This window comes from Lycium ferocissimum, chromosome 6 (assembly GCF_029784015.1).
Source record: "Lycium ferocissimum isolate CSIRO_LF1 chromosome 6, AGI_CSIRO_Lferr_CH_V1, whole genome shotgun sequence".
Taxonomy (NCBI): Eukaryota; Viridiplantae; Streptophyta; class Magnoliopsida; order Solanales; family Solanaceae; genus Lycium; species Lycium ferocissimum.
In genome coordinates, this window is record NC_081347.1 from 14448851 (window position 1) to 14467562 (window position 18712).

Sequence of the window (18712 nt, forward strand, 5' to 3'; positions counted from 1 at the left end):
CAAAACTGCTGCGTTAGACTAGTTAGGCACACCAAAATCAATGATTAAGAGGAATAAACATCACAAATAATCTTAACGAACTTCTAAGCGACCGAACAAATATCAAGCATTGAATCAACTTAATCAAAAACAAGTATCTTCTGCAAGGCTGTAAAGCCAGGTTTTTATCTACTTTAACGGCAACCAGTAGCAACTCAAAAAAGGATTAATGCAATTGAAATACTAATTCTCTTTTTAGACAGGGAATCCCCAGATTAGGACTAAACGAAAAGGAAACAAAAAAGAGTCTAGCAAAGTGAAAGAGAAAAACAAATCAAAAGAACCTTGATATGAACTATGAAGGATTTCGATCAGTTAGGAGCATAGCATGATATTACGAGGGTAATAAACATTATACATCATTGTGCCCCAAGTCGATTGCCTAATGCAAAGCTCATCCTAATCTCCGTCGAGATTACTGCCTTAGCCCTGTCCTATCATCTGTATTATTGACGGATTTGTCTTTCTTAGAATTAAAAGAAAAAGGATCAGGCATAGAAGTAACTTAGAGATCACACGTCCAAAACTGAGCTACAAAAATTGGTGTGACTTGGTCTGCTCCAGTCTTGGTAGGTAGGATTGCCTTGGATACCTGTGCTTGTGGGCCGGACAAGTTGTCCGTTGAATTAGTTGAGGGGCGCGCAAATTAGTCAAACACCGCCAATGTCCAAAAAGATTATATATAGATCATTCAGCAGAATGTTGGCTGAAGAGATCAGCTCCACACTCAATGTCATCTGTCTTGCTGCTTCCACTTTGAGCCATCAATATTCTGTATATTCTCTTCGAACAGATCTCCCCCAATCTTCTATCATCGCTCAACAACCCTTCCACTCTCAAATCTTTCAGCAGAAATTCTTTCTCATGCACCTGAAAAAATTTCAAGAGTAAAAATATATTAGGAACTCATTTTTCCCCAAAGGATCATATATTACAGCATGAAATGTGGCCTTCCATTCACTGTTAAGAGACTAAATAAGTACGACACGACGAAGCAAGTGTACGTGTTCCCATAACATTTCAATTTTCAGTATTATCAACATCTTGTTTGCACAGATTACATGGGTATGTTTATGGTTGTATCAAGCTCTTGTTTGAACAGAATTGTCTGAATGGCTCCTTGCATAACAGAGCCCGTTTGGATTGGCTTATAGCTTAAAGCTGTTTGCAGCTTATAAGCTGAAAAAAATAAGTTGGGGTAGTCCAACTTATTTTTTTTGGTTTATAAGCTGTTTTCAGCTTATAAGCTGCTTTAGATAAACTAAGTTAAATGGGTCCAATTATTTTTTTGAGCTTATTTTAAGCACAAAATGACTTTAAGCTGGCCAGCCAAACACTCAAAAAAGCTGAAAACAGCTTATAAGCCAGCTTATAAGCCAATCCAAACGGGCTAACAGTATCCTCATTGAACAAGAAATGAATTACATTTACCAGACAATAACAGCTCCATAAGGTAACTCGCCCACTAGTAAATGACATTTCTTAAGCATACACTCCTCAGTTCGCTCAGATGAACTGAATATATGCTAGTCTAATGCAGTTTTTTTTTAAAATAAAAAATAAAAAAATCACCCTCTTTAGAAAGGTCTTCATACAATCCGAAATCTTAAGTTGAATACGCTGGTGAAAAGGAGAGAGATGGTAGTGTAACAAGACCAAAGGAAGTACCGTTCTTGATATTATCTTGCCATATATGCAAAAGCCATGAAAGTAAAAATAGTGAACCAGAAGTTGCACCGTGATATCAGCAAATGAGATATTTTTCCGAGGGGAAGATGGAGGAAATTTTGTTGCCTACCGATTTACTCGGATCCATGTAAACACTCAAAAGAGATTTCATTGTGGGATATTTCTTCCATATGGCAATGGCAAATCGTGGCTGAACCTTTGGAATAGCCACCAATGCTTTCAACCTGCAAGAGATGACAATTCATGCAATCCAATAAGAATGGAGCAGCCACTACTACCCTAGCATCTAAGATGGCTAAATGGGTGAAACGCTTGTAAAAACGGGTAAGCTTTCAAAGTTTTAAGTGATAAAGTAGCTTACTTTTACCATTTAACACACAATTCACCGTTATGAAAGTACGGTTCAAGTAGAAGCCCCATAGTACAGTACAAACTAGCTAAGGCAAAACTTGCTAAATTGGGGTCGAGCCGTGGAAGCAGCCACTAATGCTTGCATTAGGGTAGGCTGTCTACATCACACCCCTTGGGGTGCGCCCCTTCTCCGGACCCTGCTAACGCGAGATGCTTTGTGCACCGGGCTGCTCTTTTTTGGGATCTCAAACATCATTGTTGGATGAAGCAGGAAAGACGGTACAACTCAGCAGTAAAGGATGAAAATCTCTCTAAGTCAATCAGGAGTGATGATAAAATAAGTACATAGAAAAAGAGAAAATTGAAACTTAACCCAAGATAGAGATACAACTTGAAACATGTTCCTTGCATATAACTGTGATCTTGCTTGCTTCAATACACTCTAAAAGATGAGTGCAAGAGCTTAGCAACATGAAGACAATTCAATTAGAGGGTTTCTCAAGGCAGTATAGGTTAAAAAGGAAACAGAAAAGGTAACAATGAAGATAGATTTGTTACTATTTCAACCGGAAAAAAAGGTTCTTGGTAAGAGAACAATTGAGGCCAAGATAGTGAGTGATTCACAGCCTTGGGAGTTCGGTAGAAAACCTACTCAGCTTTTTCCATTACACATGTTTATGGACATTGAGGAAATCCAAACTTCTAAAATGGAGAACAGCACAAGCACTTACCATGGGCTCTTTTTTATCTGGTTCTTGTCAACGGCATCCTTGGGAATAAGAGAACCATTCGCATTAACAGATAGTCTTGTTAACTTGTCTCTGTGAAAAACCAAGAACATCTTAGCAATGACATATGAAACAGTAGAAGGAAACACTAACTTCTTTATCATCTCTATTTAATCTAGGCAGCTGGCCCAGAGAACGGAAGTCCTTAGGCATCTGCATATTGAAATGTCGCGAGCATCACCATCTCATTTGAACCAAGAGCAGGAATGACATAAAACGACTTTTTCCATTCAGCCGAGTATAGTACTCTCTCTGGCCACATTCCATTAGCAGTGGAATAATAATGTAAAAATTCGTACTCAATCAATAATAATGTACAGACTTTTATAAATGAATAACAATACAGGAATTTTTATGCAGGGATTACCTACTTTGAGGGCATATCATTACATAATCATTCTAGGTATTACTAATAGTATAAGTATTTTTATTCAAATTTTACTCCACATAAAATAATATAAAGATGCCTGGATAAATTATACCACTACTAATAAAACAGAGTTTCATGCCAAAATCAATTGTTAAATTAGCTATTGTGGAGTTGTAAACCGGAAACCAAATGTTTTATTAGCTATGCAGGAACACATTTGTAATGTGGAGTTTTATGTTGCAAACTAACATTATATTAATCATCCATAACTTTATGTTAGGTTTATTTTCGTTATGCTTCCACCCAACAAAATGATTATGGTGGAATTCTTTCTGACTTTTTTCGTTTGCTCACTTACATGTCTTATGAATGTAACGGTCTATTACCATAAAGCTATGCATCAGTTAAATACTGAATGTCAGTAGATATTTAATTGAATTGTGTACAACTGCAACTCGATCAAAAACTTATTGGCATCTAAGTTGCTCGGACTCGGGTGCGGGTACCTGATACAGGTAAGGATTGGAGTGTCGGATTCGGCAAAATCTAAATTTTTAGATTTGGGGGTGCGGATCCAGGTATGGATACGGGTGCGGGGATTCGGCTAAGAAAATTCAAAATTATAAAAATAGAGCTATAAAGAACACGACCCATTGAATTATTGGTTTCTCTCTGTTGGGCCTGAAACATGAAGCAATGAATATGAGACAAAAGGGCTATAATATTGAAGGTATGCCATTACCATGTCTTAAATGTGTTTTATCTTTCATTTTGAGAAATCAAAATCTCAATTTTCCCCCCAAATTTGTCCATGGACTCCGATCGAAGTATCCGAAGTTGGTTGACCGTATCCAAGACGTATCCCGCTTCCTCTCCCGCTCCCGTCCCATATCAAGATGGGTGCGGCATCAAAAACGAAGAGTCCGCACAACTTAGATTGGCATAATACCTCGGGAAACCCCCCTAAACTTGGCACCATTTATTCAGTGCACATCTAAACTATTTTTATCCTAATAACCCCTCTATACTTGGCTACTTGGTAGCCTTCACCCCAAGGAGGTGTGATGCACTCGCTGCGACATGGATATCTTTTGTCCATGTGGTATTTTTTTTAATATATAAATATATTTTACCTTTTTAAATTCATTAATTTTCCAAAAGAAAATACGCAGAAACCGGTTCTTGCTGTTTAATGTAACTACAAGCTTTGCAGATCCCTTCCCCCACCCCCCACCCCCAAAACACCCCCGGGATTAGTAACTCCTCTAATTGAAGCTTAATAGGTCACTCCACATTTTTTACTCAAGTAGCAGTAAACAAGGAAAACTCAAAAAAGATGTTGCATTCAGGGGGATGAAATCCCTGAACCACCTGCCCACTCATCCGAAAAGAACAGGAAAAAATGTGAGCAAATATTTTCCTTCTGAAAAGAACATAGTAAACAAGAGGCCTCAATTTTCCTAATTAGGAATTGTAGTAGACAACCGGTAGTTAAAAGTGTTTGAAGGACGCGCTTAAGCCCTGAAGCGAGGCTCAAAACATGTTGAGTGCTTCGTCTCGTTTAATTTGCGCTTCAGTTTCATCATCAACGCACTAGGAAAAAATTTTCCTTGCGAATGAGCTTTCTTGAAGAGGAGACACTAAACAATTGATACTTCACTTTATCGTAAAAAAAGTTCAATTTCTTTGCCCATAATTTGTTATTCATGCTTATAAATATTAGTGTTGGACTAAACATATATATTTGTGTTTTTTTCTTTATTGGCGCCTTTTTTCATTAAAGCCCATGCTTTATGTGCGCTTAAAGCCCTAACAGACCTTAGAGCTTTTTTGCACTTTTTCACTTCTGATAACACTGAGGTAGTAGTATAAGAAACTTCACAAATTCACAATTCAGTTGGGTATTAATCAATTTATTTTTGTAAATTGGTATTAATCAATTAACTAGCCCAAATTTTATTTCAAATTACTTGCAAGCCATTACATTGATATTATATAGATGTTTGCATATATGGCATCCATTGAATTGTCCAAGAATACAAGTTCACTGAGATATAACTATGACATACCGAAACTGACAGGAAGCTAGGCTGCAAGTCAGCCCAGCTACATGTTCAGCTAATTCAGCTTCATCGACACAGTGCCTAGAATGCACCTTAACAAAATTAATTGTTAACTTGCACAGAGCCTGCCAAAAAAAAAAAAAAAAAAGGGAATTCAAAACCCAAGGAATAGCACCAGAATTTCAAGCTTACATGAATAAGATACTTAATTATTTCAATAATTACAAGAATCAGTGTTGCAACAACCTCCTCTATAAGTGGCCGTTTCCAACCAGTCTGATTGGCAGGGTCCTTGTATTGACCTTGTTCCCTATCACCAATAGCAGTCACAATTATTAGGTACCGTAGAAAATTAAATATCTTTCCTGCTGTCTTAAGCGTTAGAGATCTTGAAGCCTTGACCAGTTGTTTCTTTGAGCTATACATGAGGATTTAGGACAGAAGAAGTGCTTAGACTTGCAAAATATGATGACAAAGAAAATAACATTCACAAGCCAGCCTTTTTAGGGCACACAAAGTATTCCACCGACAAAAAGAACATAAATATATGCCCAAGATTAGAATGCTCTATGTTAGATGGACTCGGTTACAAGTATCAAATATGCTATGTATGATGATTACGTTCTGTAACCAGCAAATAATTTGTGTAATAAGAACGACTATGAAATACACATACCCAGGTCATACCAATTCAACAGGCTCATGTACCAGAGGAGTTGCCTAACAAATCAAATTTGAACTGCTGCATTTTTCTGTATACTTCTAAAATAAAGCAAATGGAAATAAACATTCAGTTAGAATTATTTCAACTAACTTTTCTCCCTGGCTTCAATTAATAATTCAACGTGCTGCTACTTTTTTCTAAAACCAAGAAATCCCCCAGGGACTTTGCTGCTACTTATTCTTTCTTTCTTGAAGAGAACAATTAGATACTAAGCACATGATTCGAAAGCATTACAATAGAAAACCACAAGAAACCTAATAGGTGCATCATAATTGTACTTAATACAATTTGCTCCTCAAAGCTTCATTCCATCTTACTTAACATTCAACAGAAAGAAAATTAACAACGAAATGTTAAATTCAGGATCTATCACAACTTGTGTTTCATCTCTCTAGCATGTCAGGCATGAAGAGAGGAAAATTGAAAAAGGAAAGGCACCTATAATAGAAAGTTCTATAGATGGACAACAAATGTAGTCAACAATCCAATGATCAAATTCAGGATCTTCAGTCATACATGAAGAAAAAAAGGCTGAAAAGGAAAATACGGCAACAGTTCTACAAATGGAGAACAGAGAAGATATGTGTGTGTGTGTGTGTACATAGCAAAGAAGAAACACATTCACAAGAAAATAAATTAACAAACTTAACAATAACAACAACTACACCTCAATCCCAAGATAGTCCGGAAATTTAACAAACTTAAAAGTGAAAAAGAGTTGAGATAAAGGACAAAAATGAAGTTACCGTCAACCTTTTGTTGATGTATGCCAAAAGCTTGTTTGTGAGATAACAAACTGTATGAAGAGGATAAAGGCGTTGAACACGGGAAACATGACTCATCAATGATTTGCTATTTACAAGGTTGCAAAACTCTTCGGCCTCAAATATTAATAATACATATGGAACATCGATAACATCAGATGTGATCTGCGCAAAAATAATGAATCTAATGACCACACTAAATTGCAAAAGCTAGAAAGAATAGCTACCCTTAGCTTTAGAGAACCTATTCAAAAACTTGATATTGTAGCAGCACTAGCATACACAATTGCCATCATACACATGACAAGTAGAAAGCTCAAAAGAATGAATCAGAGACCAGCAAGACAAACTTTTGCATAGTACAAGAAAAACAGCTGGACGCAGTTATCAAAACCCTAACACCAGCAATATGCTCTTTCAAAGCCCAAATGGACATCTGATATTATTCTTAGTATTTGACTGTTGAATTATGTAACCACCTCATTTAAAAACTCTGTTATTAGAGCGGGGACACTTTTATTACTTGTGTAGGTCCACACCACACGCGTTCACATGCAAGCTTGATTCTTTTACTTGCTCTAATATATGGAAATATGACATTTGCATTCTCTGGCACTATTTTTGTTAAATAAGGTAAAGTACTATTCATAAGTTTCTCTTATACCATTTTCCATGTGATCACCTCATTTAAAAACTTAAATTGCTAGTCCCGGGTTTGCAACAGTGAAAAGAAACGTCAACATTTCAAGAATAGGAAGTACTTGAGGATATCAAGTAAAAAGTAAGAGACATCGATTTCTAGTACTTTACTTTTGATCAAGAAAAGCACCAAGTACTTTACTATCAGAATTTTTTGGCGATAGCATACTAATAGAATCTGTTGGACCAAAGAATAAGGATAAGTCCTTCCCCCACGAGTAAGTTCCTCGAAAGAAAGGGCCGACATGACTTATTTATATTGCTTTGATATTTAAACGTTGAACTCTTATGTTGCTCCATTAGTTGGTAAGTACCTTGGTTGATGTGAGACTTATAAGTATGTTTTAGAATTCCTTATGGTATCGGGTGATTGACATAGTATCATTGTGTTAAAATTGAATGCATAGTAATGGATATCACTTATTTTGATAAGCGTTATAGTGGAACTAATTTAGTCGACATGGAAATATGGACAGCCCTAGAAGCAAAGGAAACTTTGTCCAATTTTTGTAGAACCCCAGAAAGGCTTGCGTGGGTGTCTTACCCACTAAGGGCATGTCACCACCCTAGATTTGGGTTGTGACAAGTAACTACCCAAATATTACCATCAGAAGAAAATAAATTTGCTTTTTCAAAGATAATTGACATCCAAATAGATATCACATAAAGATGCACATATTTTAGCACTAAATACAGTCAGTTAAGCATCTATTATTCAACTGAAAGTTAAATGGGAACAATATTTAAGTATATGAGATTAAAAACAACTATTAAAAGGTGGTCCAGTAGTTCAAGATGATAGGTTAACTGAAATCTGCCAAATTTCTGAAGAATAAGTTACCTTAGATAGTTCCTCTGGGACATTCATTGACCACACAATAGATTTTTCAATTGGATTTGATTTAATTTGGTAGGAAAGACCTTTCTCCGCAAGCCTTGTTAGCAAATGGCCTGACTTGATAACATTTCCATGTAAGACAGTCATTTATACGCAATTAAGGACACATGGAAGGGGGTGGGGAAGAAACTAACAGAGAAATAAAATCTACCTCCAATTGAGCCTAGTTCCACAACTTTAGTGTCAATTTGAGCTACAATAGACTTATGTGCAAACTTTCCCTTTTCCCACTTCTGCTTTTCCTTTTCTAGCTTTTTCTTCTCGGCAGCTTCAGCCTTTTCGGCTGCCTTTTGCAATTTCTCTTGCTGTATTAATGAATATACATTAGTTTATATGCCATAATTACTTAAACTCCTCCAAATAAATAGGTTTTTGTAGGATGGCTTACCTCTTTCTGATATTTCTTTTCTTCCTTTAGGCGAAGTTGTTCTTCCTTTGACATTCTCTTTTTCCCTGTTGCTTCATCCCCACTGCTTCTGTTACTTCTATTGCCTTTACCTTTTCCTTTTGGTCTTGAGACCTCATTTTTTGGCTCCAAAGGATCTATTTCTTCATCAGGATCCCAATGGTCCTGTAAGCAAATTGCACCATCAAAATTTAAATAGAGACAAGCCCTTCATAGTATAGAATTTAGAAAAGGTCTAGACAAAGATACAAACATTAAGAACATGTCTTAACCCTTATCCTTCACGCTAATTATTTAGGCACGTCTGTGAATAGACTTATAATATTCAGATGCCTTTCTCATTTGGCAGAATCTGCACTCATGAGCTCGGGATATGCTCAGCTCCCCAGGGTACACAAATCTTTAATTCAGATTGAAATCTTCTACTCTTCTGACAAAATAAGAAAACCCTAGAGGTTCAAACCATTTTAGTACAGTTTGGATATTTGCAGTGTATGAGTAGGTGTATTTAAATGAAATGAGTGGTTCACGAACAAAACTCACTCTGCTAATCTAAGCTCAACTTGAGTTCATTTATTTAGTACAAGCCGAGTTTATTAAGACCATTTGACTAAGTGTTGTTCATGAGGAATTTCTTCCATATTTTCTTTGGAAAAAGATATATAGTTTGAGCACTTAGGGTTTACGTTTTCCACCTCAAGTCCTCAATGCTCAACAGCCCTAAGCCTCCTTCTCACTTCCTTCCCCTCACCTCTTTTTCCAAGTTTCTCCCTTTCCCTCTCCATCAGTGCTGTTTTTCCTTCCTTAAGGTATTGCTTAATATAGGCCTCTCCCTCTCTTTTTCTCCAGTCCAATCTAAGCCGCACCTTCTCATTGCTATTGTTGTCTGCCAATTATTCTTTTCTTCCACAACCTTTTGACTCATTTTTTAAATCTCACTTTTATTCAATATTTCTTTGATTGAACCCTGAGATATGAGATTAATTTGATAGCATAATCAAGAGAATTTGATTGGAATTGATGAGAATTTAAGCTCGACTTCAAGCTTTTTCTTGAGAAGCGACTGAACAGCAGTTTAAACTACAAGGATAAGCGAGTGAAGCTGAATTGAATATTCAAAAATCTGTTAAGCTCACTTGTTCACATTCCAATTTACATGCAGTATATGGTTCCACTCCCATATTCCTGAAGCAAGTTATGAGGTATCTGTATTAACTTACATAGTCGAACAGGAGTCAAATCAACTTTTTTTCAGTGATGTAGTCAGTAGTCGAAGTGTCAGAAAATCCTAAAGTTAATTGAACATGGCTTTCTTCTTATTGGCTTCTTCTTGTGAGTTATCCACGCAAAAAACACACAAGCTTCTGTGGATAATGTGTGTTCCAAGGAATGGTATACCATAATGCAACATCCTGATAAAAGCTGGCTTCTTTAAGGGGCACACATGCACAAGATGAGGGGAGCTGTGGAAGGGGGTGTTTCTATTCATATTAAGAAGAAGAATGGAATGGAAAGCCTATTACTATGCAAGAAAAAAAAAAGATGTTGAAAAATAATATAATAAACTTTAACAAGGCAGACACACCAGAGAAGGACCAGCTTCACTCAAATTTCGATGAGAAACATCTTCTGGCATTCGCATAAAATTGTCAAAACCTGTTCAACAATTTTCCGTCTCAGTTGAATAGCCTGACGGTAAATTCCAGCCAATGGAAAATTTGATTCTCTAATCTTATTCACCAGTAGATTAAACATTAGTAGCTTACCACGAGAAAGGGTGGACCCAAAAGGTCTGGAGCTCAATTCTGTCTCCTTTACAATTGCCTCCGGGGAACAAAGTTTCTCCTCCTCCTTCCAGGCACCATAATTACCACTATTCTCAGATTCATTATCAGACTCCAAACAAATTACTCCATCAATTCCTGAAGGAAAGCTTAAATTTAAGAAGAGCCACCGGTTCAAGTCGATGAAAACACACCGCACCAGAAAAATTTCACAAATGGCAGTTCATGCAAACCTAATTAATAAAACTGGTTACAACAAAAGCTACCAAGAAAATGGTGCAAGAAATTCCTCTGAGTTAAAGCAGTCCACTTGTGCAAGGAAAGGTGCGGACAAAACTCTGAGGCTAAACGGAATCCTTGGAAGATTGACAATTTCTTTTCTTAAGTAGTATGCCAAGAAAATAGGAAAACCAGACTAGACCACCAAATGAGAAGAATCTGCAAGTATGTCAAAGCTAGGTTTGTCATTTTCCTATTTGTTTCGTATAAACTTAAACCTAAAAGCCAATGTGCCCATACTTTTTGGGTTAACAAACACACTGTAAGGACTAAAATATCCTTTTAACCATCCCCTTTTTACATCAGAGAAAAAACACATATGAGGAGTGCGCCTAACTAGCTCAAAGTATTATGGCTGACCTTGACACGAGGCACACCAAGAATCTGCCTTTGCAGAAAATATCTGAATAATCAAACACAACTCATAGGAGCAGGCAGAGTGATGCAGCACGAAGAGCAAACCAAACTTCCGCACATCCAGGTTATAATGATAAGTATTATGGAAGTTTCCTAGTATTAGTTTAACATGATATATGTCCAGGGGAAAGGCAAACACACTAAAAGGGCAGCCTGGAGCGCAAAGCATCCTGCATTCATGCAGTTTGGGGAAGGGCCGCAGCCCACAGGGCTGTGATGTAGGCAGCCTACCCTGACACAAGTATCTAATTCCACGATCGAAGCCATAACCTACAGGTCACACTGAGACAATTTTACCATTGCTCCAAGGCTCTCATTTGGAAAGGCAAACACAGTGCACAAAGAAAATGGGTTTGACTCCTGAGAACAGAATGTGAATGGATATATGGTACACTTATTTTAAGGCACATTCTATTAGCAGACCGGAGATATTTGTAACTGCATTTCATGTTTTTTCTACAGTTAACTAGTAAAATTAAAGAAGCAAAACCATATATGATCTTTAGAGAAGGGCCTGGAAATGATTCTTTTACAAGCTAATATGAAAGCTTAAGCCTCAACTTGCCGTAGTACTGTCTTGAAGGCAAAGCAACTGTAATAGCATGCTAGATCAACAAAAGCAACGGTCAAGCTTCTGGATTGGTAGAAGAGGCTCACATTAGACGGAGATGGCAGTCATATTTCCACAAACTCTTGAATGAAGAAGGGGACAGGGACATTGTGTTGGGAGATTTAGAACATACAGGGAGGCGTCGCGATTTTGGGTATTGCAGGAGTATTAAGGTTGAGGAGGTTAAGGGTGTTGTTCGTAGGATGCGCAAGGAAGAGCGACGAGGACTTGACGAGATTCCTGGAGAATTTTGGAAGATTGCGGGCTCGACAGGTTTGGAGTGGCTGACTAGGTTGTTTAATGTCATCTTTAAGACGGCAATGATGCCCGAAGAATGGAGGTCGAGTGTATTGATCCCCACATACAAGAACAAGGCGATATCCCGAGTTGCAACAACTATAGAGGTATCGAGTGCTAAGCCATACTATGAAAGTGTGGGAAAGGGTGGTGGAGATGAGGGTGAGGAGGCGTATCTATTTCGAGGAGAACCGGTTTGGATTAAATGCGGGACTCGGACTACGGAAGCCATCCATCTTGTAAGGAGGCGGGTGGAGCGGTATAGGGAGAGGAAGAGGGACTTACACGTGGTATTCGTCGACACGGAAAAGGCTTACGACAAAGTTCGAGAGAGATCCTATGGAGATGCTTGGAGGCTAAAGGTGTGCTGTGGCGTACATTAGGGTGATCGAGGACATGTATGAGGGAGCCGAAGACCAAGGTAAGGACGGTAGGAGGAGACTCGGAACTTCCCAATTGTGATGAGGTTGCGTCGAGGATCGACTCTTGGGTCGTTTTTTTGTTGCTGCCTTGGCGATGGATGAATTGACGCGGCATATTCGAGGTGAGGTGCCATGGTGTGTGCTTTTCGCGGATGACATAGTCTTGATCGACGAGACTCGTAGCGGAGTCAACCTAAGGGCGGAGGGTTGGCGTCAAACTGCGGAGTGTAAAGGATTCGGCGAGTAGGACCAAGACAGTACTTGGAGTGCGGCTTCGGTGAAGCACCTCGAAAGGCTGGTGTGGAAGTGAGGCTTGGTACCCAGGTCATCCAGAAGACAAGTAGTTTCAAGTATCTTGGGTCTATTATACAAGGCAGTGGGGAGATTGACGATGATGTCACACACCGTATTAGGGCAGGGTGGATGAAATGGAGGCTCGCTTCCGAGTGTCTATGTGATAAGAAGGTGCCACCACGACTTAAGGGCAAATTCTACAAAGTGGTGGTTAGAGGCCCCTATGTTGTATGGGGCGGAGTGTTGGCCGTTAAGATCTCTCACGTTCGAAAAGATGAAAGTTGCTTTGAGATGAGAATGTTGAGATGGATGTGTGGGCACGCCGGAGTGACGAGGATTAGGAATGAGGCTATCGGGACAAGGTGGGAGTGACCTCGGTGGAAGACAAGATGCGGGAAGCGGGGCGAGATGGTTTGGACATGTGAAGAGGAGAGACACGAGATGCCCCGGTGCGGAGGGTGTGAGAGGTTGGCCATGGATGGTTTCGGAGAAGAGGTAGGGGTGGGCGTAGAAGAAGTATTGGGGAGAGGTGATTAGACGGGATATAGCGCGATTCGACTGCAGGGACATGACCTTAGATAGGAGGGTATGGAGGACTCGGATTAGGGTGAGAAGGCTAGTAGATAGTAACGTTTATCCTTTCATATTAGTGGTCACTTTATCGCGATATAAGTTCTTGTGCTTTGATTGCTACTATTTGTTATTACGTATTTTGATTATCTTATTTTATCGTGATAGCTATTGCTCTTTACAAAGCCTTCATCATGGCTTAGTCGCTTTAGTTATTTGCATTTTCATATCGCTTTGAATCTCTTGGCCTTATCGACCTCTCTTTTATGTTTTTATGCTTTTATGCTTTATTGAGCCGAGGGTCTTTCGAAAACTTGGCCGTCTACCTTGGTAGGAGTCGGTCCGCGTACACTCTGCCTCTCCCTAGGACCTCACGTTGTGGGATTTCACTGGGTTGTTGTTGTTGTTGTTGTTGAGTCGGAAACTGAAGTGACCGACGTATAATGTTAACTAATGACAGAAGGAATAAATAATAGATAAATACTAACATAAATTAACTGCTACGACCTACAACTTAACCCAAGAAACCATATAATTTATTTCCTGCACATTTTATAGGATGCGAAGAGTTTTCACTTTTCACACATTTGACTTGCACAAAGGTCTCTCCTAAAGAACTATATATGAACTCTCCCCAATTTTACTTCCAGATCTTTCCATCTTTTGTCCACATAATAATGCTCATTTTCTATAGATCTTCTGTCGCTTGTATTATTTGCTATGTTTTAGATTTTTTTTTTTCTTATAGGATTTAAGATATTGTCCAACTTTTGCTTCGGGAGTTTGTTAACCCTTAAGTAGAAGTGAAATGTTTGGTATCAAACATTTACTCTTGGGCCCTTTTTCACTTTTTCTAAAGCCCAAGTAAAGTTGCTTTCACCAGCACAATGGCAACTCTGATGTCTCAAAACTTGAAATTCAATTAAAAACTTCAAATTAGGCTAGTTGAAGGCTTACCGCCATCTTTGTTGTGGTCTATAATTGAAGAAGAGAAATTCTGCAAATCAGCATTAGCTTTAGTACATCTGACTATTGGAGCACTATATCTTGGAAGCTCAGATGCCGGGGTTTCAGCAACCATGGATGGGGTCAAATCAAGACCTGAAGAAGATATAATTTTTGTCAACACTTGTTTCCTTTCTTCCTTTTATTGAAGAAGAAAGACTACTATTGAGTACATAAATCTCTAAAGACTTAAAAGACGCAAATTGCAATATAAATCCCAGTACAGGAGAAAATCCACAATCAAGCCTTTAGCAGTCACACCAAACAACAAAAAGAAACAAAGGAATATAGAACTTTTTTCCAGAATGTTTTTCCGGAAAACTGTTTGGACATAGAATTGTTGCAATTCCCCGAAATTCGAAAAACTCCAAAAAGCTGTTTTCACAATTTTCAATCCAAATCACTCACAAAAATTCAAAAACAACTCCAATTTGTGTTCATATCCAAACACAACTCCAATTTCCAAATACCATTTTCAACTTGAAAACAAATAGTACTACTTTTTTTTTTTTTTTTTTTCAGATTTCACAACTTTTATGCCCAAACGCCCCCTAACACACATAAACCAAAACTCTGTAATTTTAGATCAATTGCTGAAAAAATACTTTAAAAATCCAATAATCCACAATTCAATCAACTCAAATTCAAACTATGATAAAGAAATATGAACTCACACGAGGATTAAGGGTCCAACATTGTTGTATTTTAGGAAAATCTATAGCCAAAAGAACTTAAATAAAACAAAGAATGAAATGGAACGGGTCCAAATGTTGTATAATCCACATTAATTTCTACAATGAGACATCATCTATAGTAAAAAGACTAGCGTGCGTAAACCAAAACTATGTAATTTTCCATACTAATTGCAGAAAAATTACTTAAAATCCAATAATCCACAATTCCTATCAACTTAAATTCAAACTAGGATAAAGAAATATGAACACACCTTATCTTCGCCCACACCCCCGTAGCCCCTATCCCCACCCCTACCCCCACCTCTCATAGTATTTATCTAGATTATAAACAAATGGTTTTAAGATAATAGTTATTGCCTATTTTCCCCAAACCCCACTTGTGGGATTACACTGGGTATGTTGTTTAGAGAGGGTGTTTCCTATAGACCCTTGGCTCAAACTAAAATAAGATAGCAAAATAGCAATATACAAAACAAATAGCAATAACCCACAATTTGTATCAACTTAAATTGCAAACAAGGACAAAGAATAATATGTATTTGCGTACTTAACGAACACAAGAAAATAAGTAAGAAACCCACCTAGAAAACATTTTCCTTGGTAGCGAACACACCCTAATTGCACTTAAATTCCACAACTTCAAATTTAAAATTAGGATAAAGAAATATGGAACTTACGGGAGGACTTATTAGGGTCCAAGCATTTAACAAATGAGAAATCAGACATGGATGGGGTATCAGCCACCAAGGAAGGAGTAGAATTTGAAGGCTTAAACGGTGTCGTATCATCATCGTCGTCTTCAATTATCAAAACACGGTTATTCCAATTAGTAGACCCACTTTCCCTTCTTTGTTTCTTCTTTGATGGAATTGTCACTGGACTCGACAGATCAACGGTCTCGTTTCGCTTGCCACCATCGTCGTCATCGTCCGAGAGAATGTCCACGTGGATCGCCTGAGACATTTTCATCAAACAACAACAAAATACGTTTCTTTTTTTTCAAAGGGTGCAAGGGTTTTAAGCTTCAGCCTTAGAGCGGGAAAAAACAAGGCAAGGGAAATACGCAAAACCCCTTAAAGGGCTGTGTAATGGATAAAGGGCAAATTGCCCTTTCACTGGGGTGGTCTTTAATTTTTGCTCCTCAAATCAGAGATTTTTACCTTTTGCCTTTCTCTAAAAAAAATTCATAAGGTAGAATTTATATTCGAACTCACAACTTCGGAGTATTAAGCGAAGGGCAAAAATTAAAGACCACCCAAAATGAAGGACAATCCGCGCAAAAAAAAAGATGGATAAAGCAAATATTACTCTACTATTTGGGGAGGAGCCTTCTTTGACATGTTTTCTGTATATTTTTTTAAAATTATTTGAATTATAAACTAACATGACTTAAAGTATTTTTTATGTCGTTTCTGAATAATTTGAAAATTTTATATTAAAATTAGCGGAAAGTTATAAAGTTTAACCCTCGTATCTCAAAACGATTCACATAAATTAAAACGAAGGGAGTTTTTTTCTTTCTTTTTTTTTGTCGTAGAAAATATATTTTACAGTTGAGAAATTATATTTTAGTTATTTTACTGTTTTTACTTTTGGTAGATATGTCATGTATGATAACTATACCAGATAAAAGATTTTTAAAAATTCAAATATTATAAATTATATCAAGTGTATTACTTTTTTCTATGACCAAATGCTAAAAAAAATTATTCGAAATGATGTTCAACAAATATGTTTTATTGTGTGAGCTCATTCACATTCTTGGGTCTAAAGTCTGAATAAAGGATCAGGATCGCCGAGAGTCAATCGAAAATAGACTCGCTACCCATAAAGGTAGGACTAAGGTTGAGTACATCTTTCCTTCCCAAACACCACTTGTGATATTACACTAGGTTTGTTGTTGTTGTTGTTGTTTGGTAGAAATTAAGTCACATATAATAATTATACCAAATAAAATAATTTTAGTAATTAAATATTTGAAATTATATTAAGTGTTGATGTATTTTTCCATTAAAAATACTTTTCTATGACTGAATACTAAAGATATTTTCGTTTGATCTTTAGTATTCAGTCACTCGAGCTTTACATTCGCGAAATTAAAATTGAATTTGTTTGATCTCCTTTTGCTATGTGAAGGAGGAGGAAATCAAAAAAATATATATATAGTTTGCATTGGTTCATAACTTTTACTCTTTTAGACCATCAAAAGACAAAAGGTCTCAAAAATGTCTTTTTCTTTTGGTATTTGATATATGTTTTGGAATTCAATTAATTTAGATTTGCATCAAAAGTTTTTTCACTTTGAAGATATAACACTCAACTACTAAATGTGAATTCATTTTCAGTACTAAATTTTTAATTAAAAATAAAAGAGTATTTATCACACTACCACAATCTTTATGATCTTTAACACCAATGATTTGAATCAACAAACTTATAGTATAAGGTAATGTTGATTGTTGAAAAATATTTGTCTAGATTCTTTCTTTAAAGACATGTTAATGAATATTTTATATGCCAATTACTTTCTTATGCAATTTCTCGCACTGATTGGCATTTGTTATCGATCAACATTAAAAGCATTGATTAGCCTATTATCCTAATTCAATTTGTTTCGTTACTTTACCAATGAAAACATACCATTTCCCTCTTCATTGTCATTTAGTCTTTATTTTTCTGTTGGAGCCATTAATCTGCTCACAACTTCACTCTTAGGAGATAGTAGAGGCGGATCTAGGATTTAAACTTTATAAGTTCAACCTTTTAGATTTTTAGCATTGAACCATTATATTTCTAAAGTTATGGGTTCATATCTACTATTTGTTGTAATTTTAGTAAATTTTTACACATAATTTTATACCCCGCACCGAAAGCATGGGGTTCAATTGAACCCATAGATATAGTGCTACATCCGCCTCTAGGAGATAGTATTCTTTACCTATATAAATTCATGTTCTTTCATTGGGTGGATGATATATACAAATCAAAAAAATACATCTTCTTTTTTCACATATTCTTTTAGTGTTCTGGGTTTTCTTTCTTATTGAATCTTTGTTAGTTGATTCTTATAAGAAAATACAGGCAATGATGGGATCAGTTGATCCACTTCAATATACTATATTAGCTAGTCAATAAACTTATTGATTTCTGTGACATAACATCGCATATGTCATCAGGAATCCACAACCTGATGTATTTCTCTTTAGTTTGTCCATGGCGAACCATGTACCAAGCGGTTTCTTGAACTATCATGCATCTGGAATGTGTCATCATCAGATATGGATAACAGAGATCTTTGAACAAGCACTGGCACTCCAATTTCAGGTTTGAAACCGAAAGCATTGAATTTCTTGATCACCGATCCCTTTGTTTCCCCTTTAAGAAACAAGCAATATTTTCTTGTCCAGATCACTCAATGCGTCAATGCTCACTTTTAAGTTTCCTTATTACATCATCATGAGGAATGCCTTCCAACCTCTTCAACTCACTCTCCCATTCTTCCTTTTCTCTTTTGTGATCCCAACACTTTGAGAGCTAGTGGGAGGCAG

General features: G+C 37.1%; 1 protein-coding gene across 4 annotated transcripts; it reads right to left on the reverse strand.

The window, feature by feature from the left end:
• Positions 1-302: 302 nt before the first annotated feature.
• Positions 303-14570, reverse strand: LOC132059390 (crossover junction endonuclease EME1B-like). 4 transcript variants are annotated; one of them, XM_059451992.1, is made up of 13 exons: positions 14422-14521; positions 11837-11876; positions 10558-10713; positions 10377-10447; positions 8774-8956; positions 8537-8690; positions 8329-8438; positions 6778-6953; positions 5547-5610; positions 5307-5425; positions 2811-2900; positions 1838-1952; positions 303-909 (listed from the first exon to the last, which is right to left on the reverse strand). In XM_059451992.1, exons 1-13 carry the CDS (start codon positions 14425-14427, stop codon positions 727-729), a joined length of 1467 nt encoding a protein of 488 aa, XP_059307975.1. In that variant the 5' UTR covers positions 14428-14521; the 3' UTR covers positions 303-726. The 4 variants fall into 4 exon arrangements, with proteins under 4 accessions (XP_059307975.1, XP_059307974.1, XP_059307977.1 ...); XM_059451991.1 differs by lacking the exon at positions 11837-11876 and having other exon boundaries at positions 14422-14570; XM_059451993.1 differs by lacking the exons at positions 303-909; positions 11837-11876 and adding an exon at positions 2453-2541 and having other exon boundaries at positions 14422-14570.
• Between the last annotated feature and the right edge of the window lie 4142 nt (positions 14571-18712).

Coding starts and splice junctions, on each gene's coding strand:
- LOC132059390 (XM_059451991.1), bottom strand. CDS start 14,545: ATGGTTGCTGAAACCCCGGCATCTGAGCTTCCAAGATATAGTGCTCCA. Junction 10,448..10,557: donor TGGGTCCACCCTTTCTCGTG/GTAAGCTACTAA, acceptor ATTGTTGAACAG/GTTTTGACAATTTTATGCGA. Junction 1,953..2,810: donor CAGATAAAAAAGAGCCCATG/GTAAGTGCTTGT, acceptor CATCTCTTGCAG/GTTGAAAGCATTGGTGGCTA.